Below are 13,492 nucleotides of genomic sequence, written 5' to 3'. Positions count from 1 at the left end.
TCGTTGTATAGAAATGTATATATGTGTGCATATTCTCCCTACTCTTCCACCTCTCCCTTGGATACGCAGTGTAATCCTTCCAGATTTATTTCTAAGTATAAACTCAATCTGTGTATATACTCATGTTTTGAAAAAATCCTTTCCTACTATGCAAACTGTTTTCTAAGTTGCTTTTGTCTATAAGAAGAACAAATCTGGTTTAGCATTCATTGTTTCAGCGTCTCTGAAATTCTCACAGTTCTTTAGATATGCCATACACTTTCTAGACTTTGTTCCTTTGACTATTCTGTTCTCTGCTGGGAATGCTTTTACTTTTTTTTTTTTTTTTGAGACAGGGTCTCTCTTTTTCTTCCTGTCTTTTGTTCAGTGGCACGATGTCGGCTCACTGCAGCCTCTGCCTCATGGATTCAAGTGATTCTCCTGACTCAGCCTCTTGAGTAGCTTGGATTACAGGCAAACACCACCATGCCCAGCTAATTTTTTGTATTTTTAGTAGAGACAGAGTTTCACCATGCTGGCCAGGCTGGTCTCAAACTCCTGACCTTGTCATCCACCCACCTCAGCCTCCCAAAGTGCTAGGATTACAGGCATGAGCCACCATGCCTGACCTACTTTTCTTTTTTTATCTGCCATAATCTTTAAGAGCTGTTTTAGGTGTATATCCTATATGAATCTTTTTCCTAGTTTTCAATGTATATTCACTCTTTTGTCTCTATATTTTGTATGTAAGCGGGTTATGGCACAAGTGATAATCCCAAAGTGCTGGGATTACAGACATGAGCCACCGCTCCTGGCCTCTTTTGTTCTTTAGCAAGAACCTGTGCTAGAGTTAAAGCAATTCCAAATAGTGCCTGTAGCTCAGAAGTATAAACTACAGTCTGTGGCTATAACAAAACCATATTCCTGCAAGTTCAAAGGAGACTGAAAATAAGAAGCCACCTATTTGCTTTTTGCAGAAGTAGTAGCAATCTGCAGATAAGCTACTCCAGCTTCAAAACAGCATGGTAGATGGTTTTATGGAACTTGGGATTACAAAAATCCACTTTAACCTTTCTAACTGGCAGGTGTTCTACTAGCTTGCAGCCAGAGGCTGTGATAGTGCTGCCTGTTGTGTCCCTCAGCACTGTAGTGTGCCGAAAATGCCGACACTCCAGCTAACTGCTCGTAATTGCATTGATTGTGGTCTGATATCGGAGCTCCAGGAGAGAGATGTGATGAATATATAAAAATATTTTACAAATTTGATCAGATTACAAATTGTATCTCTTTTTTTCCTCCATAGATACGATATCTGCACTTATAAAAATAAGCCCTGCGGAACACTGGGTAAGTTGTTTTGTTTTGTTTTTTAAATAAAGGTTGAATGGTTCAGATTGTCTTTTTGAACCAGTGACTTTAATCTTTAGTATTAATTTGGCCATTTTTCATTCTGTGCATCTGAAATCCCTATAACCTGTTATAGCCAGCCTTTGTGGACATGTCATTTACTAGGAAACGAGTATTTATTGCTATCATAAATACTATATAAATGTCACTGGCTTTTTTGACAACTGGAATGATTATTAAAATTAACAGAATATGATTAAAAATCATTAAGGAATTATAAATTGAAGGTATCACTCATTTTCATATAATCTATCTCTGTAATATATTTTCTAAAAATACCAAGACTGTGAGAGCAAATGAAAGCAGTCAACATTTTGAAATTTTAGGCTAGGAAAGGAAAGGCAAAAAAAAAACAACAGCTAGGGATGTGTAATGAGGAGGCATCAAGAACAATACTTCTTTTGGTACGGTTTTGTGGAAAGAGTATAGCCCCCATAAATTAAGATATTATTGGAAATTTCTACTACCCAAACAACAACAAAAAGTAATCTTATAAAATATTATAGCAACAGGTGAAGAGAGAGGACAGGATTATCTTTCTTGTGCTCCCTAAGGATCATTTGTCTTTTTAAAAGCATTTCTGTAATATTCTGGAATTTAAAAAAATTACACCCTGTTATAGAGCATAATTTCATAGTTAACTGCAAATACAAATGGGCAAAAAGGGTAGCTCTCCAGTAGTCTAAATTTTTAAGCAACTAGAGTTATTTTAAAGGACAGAAGCTTTTTTTCTACTATAAATTTTTTAATGTCATAGAGACTTTTTACAGACTCAGAAGTTAAATGACTGAAGGTGAATTCTCTAGTTTCTCTATGACAAGTCTCAATTTTCTTATCTGTAAAAGAATACTTATGAAATTGATTCCTATGTACCTCATAATCATTTTGGAAAGATCAAAATAAAGTAGATGTAGGAGGAAAAGTGTTTTCTAACTTCCTGGAAGTTCAGTGAAACATCTCTTCAGAAACTAAAACTTCTCTTGATAATTTTACCTGACTTCCCAGGCTTCTCCTACCCATTTCCCTTAGGATTTATGGCTGAAGAAGAAATCCCAATTAGCCAATGCTGAGTATTAATTATGGAGAAGCTTGCTAGTTAAAAAGCATAATGCAGACAGAGCTGTCTTTGCTGAGCAAGTTCACATCAAAATGATTTACTTTGCAGCGTTTAAAGCTAACGAGAGCATCATAATCCAACAGAGGGAACTCTGAACTGGGAACTAACAACTGGCTTTGACAGTTTCAGTGCATTAGCTTTTACAGTGTATTTAACCTCTTTGTTCCTCAACTTTCTTACCTATAATGTAGGAGTAATATTTGCCCTTAGGCTACATGGACATTGTTAAAATCATTTAAGGAAAAAATTGTAGATGAATTTAGGAAAGAAGTAGTATAAAAATGAACTGGTATTATTTAATGTGGAAATTGCCTATACTTTTGAACTTACCCCCCATATTTACTGTACACAGATTCTCTAAGTGTTTATTAAGTGTTCAATCAATTTTAGTTATAATAGATACCAGACCTCAAATCAGGTGCACATATTAGTTACAGCTAGCATTTTTCTAGTATATCTATATTTGAAGAAATGGTGGTATATTTGTGTGTATTTCTCTCTCTCTAAATACATATATATCCTCTCTCTATATATATACATATGTATAAATTTATATATTTATATATATTTTCTGAGAGAGAGAAATACACACATATATTGTATCACTAGTGATATAAGTTATCACTAGCATTTATAACTCTGTGAGGCAGAAATCAACTCCATCCCCAACTCCTGCCCCTCTTGCATAAAACAATAGGTAAAGCAAACAATCTACTGTATATATGTGTGTATTTCTCTCTCTCTCTTTCTATATATATATACATCCTCTCCCTACATATACATATGTATAAATTTATATAATTATGTATATATTCTGCTTTTTGAAGGTAGATTATTTACATCTAGATATGCTCTTCGTTGTATTAGGCTGGTTAAAAGTAATTTGCGGTTTTCACCGTTACTTTTAAAATTACTTTTGCACCAATCTAATAACATAAGTAAGACCACTGCCTAGTACTTTTGTTGTCATTATTGGCAAAGATTTGAGGTATTTTCCTATTCTACTACTCATTTTTTTTTTAAATAATGTGTTCTAACATTGATAGTGTTTTAATTTATAGAATCAGTACATTAATAAGTACGTGCCAATGCACTTTCAAGCTCAATCTAAGTTATTATAGACTTGTATATTGTTTTTATGCTACTTCTTGTAGTGAAAACTGAATGAGTGCATATATATGTATGTTTATATATGTATATATATATACACATACACATCTTAACTTCATCTGTGGAAAATATATTATCAGTACAGAATTGACCAAATTACTTTTGAAGTTGTATTCTAGTCACTTTCATATTGGTTTTCATACTGATTTTTCCAGAGTCTCTTGCTTAATAATTCTGATGACCAATTATAACATGGATAAGTAGGTTTAAGGGTGCAAACTGTGGCCATCAAGCTGAGGAAATCTAAATGACCCAAATAGTAATCAAACAGCTATTAACCGAATCACACATAAGACCTTTGACAGTCTCAATTTTATAGGGATACAGAAAATTGTGGTGGGATGTGAAAATACATTAGCATTTAAAATACTTTCATTTTAGTTAAGATTTGGCTTTATATTTTAATAAGTAGTAATTTCCCAAGTATATTCTTTCTTAAGTTGTTGTTTTAGTGGAGATAACAATTTATATAAAATGGCAGAAATAAATCTGTGCTTGTAAATATACCTTGAGGGGTCCTTGAGAACTGTCAATTGAAAATATAGCCACATGGCACATACCAAAAAACAACACAACAACAAAACTCAAAAGCTAGCCCATGGAATAATAAATGTTAGGAAATGTAAGAAACATTAATTTAATAATAATTATTCTTAGTAATTATGCTTTTCTTAAAAAAAAATACATTTCATAAAGCTCAAAACAGAAACAGTATTCAGAGTGACTTTGTTCTTCCAATATAATAGGCCACTTTGAACCAAATAATGTGAAGCCAGATAATATACTGCAACATTTTTTTTTTTCAAGATTTCAGATATTTTCCTACTCTACTTCTCATTTTATTTTTCTCAAAATAAAAGTAAAGTTCACTGTATGTGTCTCTCTTTCAGTGGAGATTGGAAATCACATTCATTAAAATATTTTTAATATTTAAACAGATATTAAATATTAACAAAAAATTGACTGAAACAAAAAAATAAATTATCCTGCTCCACCTTTTACATTCTCTTTTTCAGGTCCCAATGCCTCTAATGAATAGAAAAGCAGCTCAGGGTTATCACTAGCATTTATAACTCTGTGAGGCAGAAATCAACTCCCTCCCTAACTCCTGCCCCTCTTGCATAAAACAGAAGGAAAAGCAAACAATCTATTAGCAAATCCAGCACTAATCTCATCTCTGTTTCAATGTAGCTGTTATGTTCATACTTATATTAGAAAATATAGGGAAACACAACTTCTGGAGCTTTCTTGTCAGTAAAAACATGGATTGAATAGCATTTATTGTTTCTAATTAGTACATCTGTGAAATTATACCTAACATAGAACATTGCTTATTGCATTCAATAAATATTCATTGAATTGAATTGAAATCACTTTTGGTGGGAAAGTGGGTGATGATAGTAGACTACTAACCATAAAAAATGTTTTTCCTGCTTCCCCTTCAACTTCTTCTAAATAACTTTTTGTTTCTATGAGCATGAAGTATGATTTGGCATCTGTTTCCTTATAAGAGATGACATTTTTGCTTTTGCACAAAAATTCATTTTTCTAAGCACTGTTTTAAAGTTCTATAGTATTTCACACAGCATAATATTCATTTGAAAGTAAATATTAAAACTTTTGCATACTAAAATCCCCAAGGGAAGAATACCTTGAGTAACATAACATTTCACTGGAATCAGCGAATTAACACCATAGTATTTGCTTTATTAGTAAAACTCTAATGCATTGAAGTAGGGGATAGGTGAGAGGAAAAATGACACTGAATGTGTGAATGACTTTCCTCCTATTAAAATACTCAAAGAAATTGTTGCATCACTGTCAGGATTAATTTCAGAAGATTAAAAAAAATGCAAAAACCTCCCATCTTTAACAGTTCTCCTTTACCTCTTTTGAATCATTCATTTTATTTTTAATAAAAATATCACTTAAAAAATCATTTGGGATTCCCCTTTTTTTGGTAACTAGAAAGTTGCTTGTATATTTTTATGAACCCACTAAACTTAAACAGATCTCTTTAGAAAAATAATGTGGATATATTTTGCTTTCTACAGCCTGAAGAATGTTAAAATAGAAATGCTTTCTTGAATTCCCTCTTCTGGCTCAAGTTACTAGGTGGTCCCAAGTTACCAGAAGTAAAATTTATAAATCTAACCCCTAGTCTAGACATTTTCCAGCACTGACTGCAGTTCAAAAAATATTAATGTCTAGCCGGCAAAGTGAAATTCCCCCCAGTGATTTTGCAAATGACTAGAAAGTTAACCTTTTGCCAACAGCTCCTTCTGTGCATGGAGGTTATTAAAAAGAATCCAGGCATTTATAAGTATGGGCTTTTAAAGACTGAAACACCTTGGCTTGACCCTTTATGTCTCTTTCTGTTTATTCAGGCTTGGCCTCTGTGGCTGGAATGTGTGAGCCTGAAAGGAGCTGCAGCATTAATGAAGACATTGGCCTGGGTTCAGCTTTTACCATTGCACACGAGATTGGTCACAAGTGAGTGAGTTTAAGAAAATCAAAATAAATTTTAGAACTCCACTCTTGAGCAACTTGTAACTACTGTGTGGAAAGGCTGTGCTCAACCTTGTTTTACTGCGTTTTTGTCTGATTCCAGTAGAGGATGTTATTATTTTTGGTATTGCTATAAGTCATCTTAAGAACTGGAGACTTGTTAGATAATCTTTGTTATTCAATGAGTAGTATCCTCAGTGGTGAATGGACAACATTTAAGTTTTTTTCGGTCTCCTCAATACCTGTTTTCTGATAAAGTCCAGTTGTTTAAATGATCTTTCTTTTCCTCAAGTGACAATACATATATATTTTAAAATCATTGACACAACTACCATAAAATGTACTTTTAGTTTTCACTCTTCATACAGCTGTCAGCATCCCTTTTCTAGGCATAAAGTTTGTGCAGACATTGTTATGTAACTTGTATTTTCAGGTGCATTTGTATGTCATTGAAAAAAAAAACTGTAAGAAGTACATGATACCATCCTCCTTTCTTTCTAGGAGGACCTGAAGTTTTTAATATTTGTTTTAAGTGAACCTGTGCCAAAGGAAAAACTATCTTATGCACCCTGCCCCCCACCCATGGCAATGAATACCCTTTTTAAATTTTAAACAACAGTCAATAGTAATATGAAAGCCTGCTCATGTGGAGGGAGAGAAGCTTGATAACACTTTTAAAAAAATTTTCAACGTTTATGTTCCTAAGATGAGAGATGACTTGCCTCAATTGGTTAATTTCTAAACGGATTCTGATGCTCTCATAAAGGTAAAAACTAAGCAAAAGAGCTTCCAATTTACTAACAGGAATTTTTTTAGCAGCAAAGCTCTTTTCTTCTAAAACAGAAACTGTTAACATTTAGCAAATGATTAATTATGTCTGCTACCAAAAAAATGAAAGAAAACTTTAAAAGTCTAGTCAAGCATTTTTAGCTAAACCAAGAAGCTTACTTGCAAGAGCTTTTGACATTTGTATAATTTAAGTTTTATAATCTGCTTTTTTGGTGGCGACATAGATGGGGGAAAAAGAACAAATAAAAATGAATGTTTATTATATACTTGCCTCAGAAATAATTCCTGAGGTAAATCTGTTGTTCAGCTTTTTTGTTGTTGTTGAAGTGGAGAGTAAAATTGGATCAGTCGGCTGCATTATTTTAAAATTGCAATCAAATTTTCCCAAACTGATATAGATTTTGGTGTAAATTTAAATGAACAGCAAGTTTCAAACCTGGCCTGATTCAGAAACAGGAAAGGTCAGTATTACACTCTTAATGAAGTTTTAAAAATACTGGTATTCTACTTTCCATTGTAATAAACAGCAGGTGAATAAAAGGAAAAAGCCCTCTTAACCAAGTAGTTTTATCTTTAATTCACTTAAAAATCTGGCTAATTAATGACTGTCATAATCTTATGCAATCAAACTGAATTTAATAGGTTCTGTTAGATTCAGTTAAATTGGAAGGTTAGGAAAAGTAACATACAGTGAGTGAATACTGTGTATATGGAAAGCACTATTATCTCATGCAGTCACAAGTTAGTCAATGTCAATACACACAGTTCATGTTCCATTCTTGTATGTACGTGCTTAAATAGCTGAGGTGAGGATTTATCTTTAAGATTTAAGAGATTTAGAGGAGACAACCATCCAAACTATCTACATACTGTTTTTTTCAATATGTCAAATTATTATTTGGTCAGTTAGGGAAAATTTCTTTCACAGATGAAGATCCATTTACTTACTTTTAAGATCTTAGGGTTTAGCCTTCAGGAACTTAGCAGGTCAACTCTGGCACAATTCATCATTAAACTACTGTGATCTCTCTTCTTCCTGAACCAAAGCAGTAGCCATAGTAAATATATCAAATATGTTTTCAGATGAAGTATACTGATTTTTTGTGACTTGTATCCTTTAGGAGAGTGGATGTTAAGGGATGTGAAGATATTGGCAGATTCATTACAGTGAAGAATATTTGACCATAAATTACTGAGAGGAGCCCATACTAGGTTGTGTGAATATTTTCTCCCTTTCTTTAAATTGTTTAAAATATGGTTTTGTACCCAGTGTATACTTGTGTAGGGATATAATATCTATTTTAAATAGCTGTGAGATAATATTTTCTTTGGCTAAGCCTTAGTGACAACTTTTATTTCTCTCCATTCTTTTGTGAAAATAAGAAATTAGTTTCTTTGTCAAATGAAAAGTTGAGGTTTATACTATATTTAAATGGCATGTCTAGGTTTAATATAGGCTGTAAGCCAAAAGCACCTAATGAAACCTTAGAGGAAAGAATGCTCTTTGAAAGATTTTAAAAATTAATTATGTAGTTGCCATGGATTTTATAAGTTGAAAAGTCTATGATATCAAAGAAGGGTAGCAAGAATTCAGCCAGGCATGTAGTATATTGAGAAAGCTATCTAGTGTATCTAAACTGTATAAAAACAAATAATCTTAACAAGAGATCTTAAAAATACTCGTTTTTTGGTTATGAATGCATATTGAAGTATGTGAGACTGAAGTAACCATGTCCAGGATTTTCTTTTAAAAGAAGGGAAAAAAATAAAGAGAAAACAAGATAGCAACATCTTGAATTTTGTTATCTTGATAATGTGTTTATGGCAGTTCATTATGCCACTGTTTCTACTATTGTATATGTCTGATTTTTTTCCACAAAATGAGTTCTAAGATAATACATTGTTTACATGTGGCTTAACTCATTTATTAATCATGACTAGTGAACTTTAATACTGAGAGAATTTTTTAAAGTATTACAGTTTGTAGTCAGGTGCTGTGGCTCATGCCTGTAATCCCAGCACTTTGAGAGACCAAGGTGGAGGATTGCTTGAGCCTAGGTATTGGAGACCGGCCTGGACAACATGGCCAAACCCTGTTTCTACAAAAAATACAAAAATTAGCCAGGTGTGGTGGCATGCACCTGTAGTCCCAGCTACTCGAGAGGCTGAGGTGGTAGCATACCTGAACCCAGAAGAGGAATGTATTGGCCTTGCTTTAGAAAGTAAATAATCAGTATTTTGTCTTAACCATAGGAATTCTCTCTGTAGATTGCTTAGGAGATGAGTTTTAATGTTAGTTTTATAAAATGAATTAGGAAATATTTTATTTTCTAGAGTAGTTTGCTTTCCCGTCTTAAGTACATTTTAAAACATCATTTAGATATAACTTACATACATTAAAAATGCACCCATTCTGTTTATGGTTCAATGAGCTTTGGCAAAGGTGTATAACCATGTCCCACCACCACAATTAAGCTATGAACATTTCCATTACCTGAAAAAGTCCCCCTTACAGTTAATTTCTGCCCTCATTCCCCGCCGCTGTCCCCAGACAACCGTGGGTCTCCTTTCCATCATTATATATTAGACTTGCTTTTCTATATTTTCATTTAAGTGGAATTACTCAGTGGGTACTCTTTTGTGTCTAGGTTCTTTCCCTGAGCATAAGGTTTTTGGACAGTCATCATGTTGCTGTGTGTATCAGCAGTTCCCTTTTTTTTCTGAATAGTATTCCATATCACATATCACTTTTTGGGTTGTTTTCAGTTTTGTGCTATTATGAATAGAACTGCTGTGCACATCTGTTCACAACTATTTGTACTGACATATGCTTTCATTTCTCTTGGGTGATAGTGTTGGTAGCATAGTGTTAGCTTAATGATGTCAGTGATGGTGAGCATCTTTTCATGTGCTTCATATATATCATTCAAATATCTTCTTTGCACTGTCCAAATCCTTTTCCCACTTTAAAATAATGGGTTGTTTTCTTCTTGTTGAGTTATATTATGGATAAAAGTCTTTATTATATTTCTGTGTATATATACATATACGTTTATGTGTGTGTGTGTGTGTGTGTGTGTGTGTGTATATTATATACGTAAATATAAAGACATAGGACATATTTATTCATAATATATAACATAAAACATATATAGTTTTTATATATGTATATATGACTTAGTCTCTCCTCATCTATTGCTTCCTGTTTACTTTTTAAATTGTGTTTCCTTATGAAAAGCAGAAATTTAAAATTTTGATGAAGTCTAACTTAAAATTTTTCTTCTGTGGTTTGTGCTTTTCGTGTCCTAAGAAAGCTTTGCAAATTTCAAGATTGTGAAGATATTTTCCTATAGAAGATTTATATTTCAGCCTTTATATTTATATCTATGATCCATTTCAAGTTATTTTTTATATATAGTAGGAGATACAGGTTAAAGTTCATCTTTTTTCCATGTGAATATCCAATAACTTCAGCACAATTTGCTTTAAAAAGTTAGTTGGTTTGTAGTTTTCTTTGTCTAGTTTTGGTATCAGAATAAAGTTTGTCTTATACAATAGTTTAAGTCACAGCCAACATTATATTGAATGGGCTAAAGCTAGAGGCATTCCCCATGAAAACTGGCATAAGACAAAGGTGCCCCCTCTCACCACTTCTGTTCATCATAGTGTTGGAAGTTCTGGCCAGGGCAATTGGGCAAGAGAAAGAAATAAAGGGCATTTGAATAGGAAGAGAGGAAGTCAAACTATTCCTCTTTGCAGATGACATGATCCTATATCTAGAAAACCCCATTATCTCAGCCCAAAAGTTTCTTAAGCTAATAAACTACTTCAGCAAACTCTCAGGATACAAAATCAATGTGTAAAAATCACTAGTATTCCTATAGACTAACAACAGTTAAGCTAAGAGCCAAATCAGGAATGAACGTTCATTTACAATTGCCACAAAATAAATAAAATACCCAGGAATACAGCTAACTGGGGAGGTGAAAGATCTCTCCAAAAACAAACAAACAAAAAACTACAAACCACTGCTCAAAGAAATCAGAGATGACACAGACAAATGAAAAACATTTCATGCTGATGGATAGGATGAATCAATAACGTGAAAATGGCCATACTGCCCAAAGCAATTTACAGATTCAATGCTATTCTCATTAAGCTACCATTGATATTCTTCACAGAACTAGAAAAAAACTGTTTTAAAATTTATATGGAACCAAAAAGGAGCCTGAATAAAGAGCCAAGGCAATCCTAAGTGAAAAGAACAAAGCCAAAGGCATCATGCTATTTGGCTTCAAACTATACTGCAGGGATACAGTAACCAAAACAGCATGGTACTGGTACAAGAACAGACACATAGACCAATGGAACAGAATAGAGAACTCAGAAATAAGGCTGCACATGTACAACTTTTGGATTTCAACAAACCTGATGAAAACAAGCAATGAGGAAAGGATTCCCTATTCAATAAATGCTGCTGGGAAAACTGACTAGCCAGCCATATATGTAGAAGATTGAAACTGGACCCCTTCTGTACACCATATACGAAAATTAACTCAAGATGGATTGAAGACTTAAATGTAAAACCCAAAACTATAAAAACTCTGAAAGACAACCTAGGCAATACAATTCAGGACACAGATGTACAAAAATTTCATGAAGATGCCAAAAGCAATTGCAACAAAACCAAAAATTGACAAATGGGATCTAATTAAACCAAAGAACTCTGTACAGCAAAAGAAACTACCAGCAGAGCAAACAGGCAATGTACAGAATGGGAGAAAAATTTTGCAGGCTATATATCTGACAAAGGTCTAATATCCAGTATATGTAAGGAACTTAAACAAATTTACAAGAAAAATAAAAACATTAAAAAGTGGGCAAAGGACATGAACAGACACTTCAAACAAGATATACATGCAGCCAAAAATCCTATGAAAAAAAGCTTATCATCACTGATGATTAGAGAATGCAAATCAAAACCACAATGAGATACATCTCAACTAGTCAGAATGACTTGTTAAAATGTCAAAAATAACAGATGCTGGCAAGACTGTGGAGAAAAAGGAATGCTTATACACTGTTGGTAAGGGTGTAAATTAGTTAAGCCATTGTAGAAGACAGTGTGGCGATTCCTCAAAAATCTAAAGACAGAAATACCATTTGACCCAGCAATCCCATTACTAGGTATATACCCAAAGGAATGTAAATTATTCCATTACAAAGACAAATGCACTTTTATGTTCATATACAGCACTATTCACAATAGCAAAGACATGAAATTAACCTAAATGCCCATCAATAACAGACTGGATAAAGAAAATGTGGTACATGTACACCATAGAATACTATGCAGCTGTAAAAAAGAATGAGATTATGTCCTTTGCAGGGACATGGATGGACATGGAGATCATCCATGGGATGGGAGCTAAATTATGAGAACACATGGACATGTAGAGGGGAACAATAGCCACAGGGGCCTTTGGAGGTTTGAGGATGGGAAGACGGAGAGATTCAAGTAAAACAACTAATGGTTACAAGGCTTAATACCTGATATATTAGTCAGGGAAATAACCTATACAGCAGACCCCCTCATGATACAAATTTACCTGTGTAACAAACCAGCACTTGTACCCCTGAACTTAAAGTAAAAGTAAAAATGAGAGAGAGAGAGAGAGAGAGAGAGAGAGAGAGAGAGAGAGAAATAAAATGGGTTAAGTTTTCAATTTTTTGGAAGAGTTTGTATATTTAATGTTATTTTTTCTTTAATTTTTTCTTATTTGTTAGAATTCATCAATGAAGTCATTGAAGCCTAGAATTTTTAATGTGGGAAGATTTTTAATTAAAATTTTAATTTCCTTATTAGATATAGGATAACATTTTTAAAATCTTTTGAGTTTTTCTTTTGTAAGTATGTCTTTCAAATATTATTCAATTTCAGATGAATTGTCAAATTTATTAACATTTGTTGTGTGCTCTTATTGTTTTTAATGCCTGTAAATTATTATATTCCCTCATTTATTCTTGATATATATAATGTGTGTTTTCTCCCTGTTTTCTTGATCAGCCTAGCTATAGGTTTACTGATTTTATTTATTTATTTACTTTTAAAATATCTTTTCGTGGCCAGGCATGGTGGCTCACGCCTATAATCCCAGCACTTTGGGAGGTCGAAGTGGGCGGATCACCTGAGGTTGGGAGTTCAAGACCAGCCTGACCAACATGGAGAAACCCTGTCTCTACTAAAAATACAAAATTAGTCAGGCATGGTGGCACATGCCTGTAATCCTAGCTACTTGGGAGGCTGAGGCAGGAGAATCTCTTGAACCCAGGAGGTGGAGGATGTGGTAGCCAAGATCTCACCATTGCACTCCAGCCTGGGCAACAACAGCAAAACTCCGTCTCCAAAACAAAACAAAACAAAACAAAAACCTTTTGGTTTCATTGATATTCTGTATTGTTTGCTTCCTTCCTTCCTTCCTTCCTTCCTTCCTTCCTTCCTTCCTTCCTTCCTTCCTTCCT

At 33.6% G+C, this 13,492-nt stretch overlaps 1 protein-coding gene across 2 annotated transcripts in view; it reads left to right on the top strand.

The window, feature by feature from the left end:
- Nucleotides 1-13,492, top strand: part of ADAMTS6 (ADAM metallopeptidase with thrombospondin type 1 motif 6) — a 333,068-nt gene that overhangs the window by 153,491 nt on the left and 166,085 nt on the right. For both annotated transcript variants that reach the window (XM_017548588.2, XM_037745748.1), the window contains exons 8-9: nt 1,283-1,326; nt 6,061-6,166. In XM_017548588.2, coding sequence (XP_017404077.1) covers nt 1,283-1,326; nt 6,061-6,166 — 150 coding nt within the window. The remainder of the gene's footprint in view (nt 1-1,282; nt 1,327-6,060; nt 6,167-13,492) is intronic.

The sequence above is a fragment of the Cebus imitator genome, unplaced genomic scaffold, assembly GCF_001604975.1.
Source record: "Cebus imitator isolate Cc_AM_T3 unplaced genomic scaffold, Cebus_imitator-1.0 Scaffold211, whole genome shotgun sequence".
Classification (NCBI taxonomy): Eukaryota; Metazoa; Chordata; class Mammalia; order Primates; family Cebidae; genus Cebus; species Cebus imitator.
The sequence above is the reverse complement of the archived record's forward strand: the minus strand, read 5'-3'. Positions and strand labels throughout refer to the sequence as shown.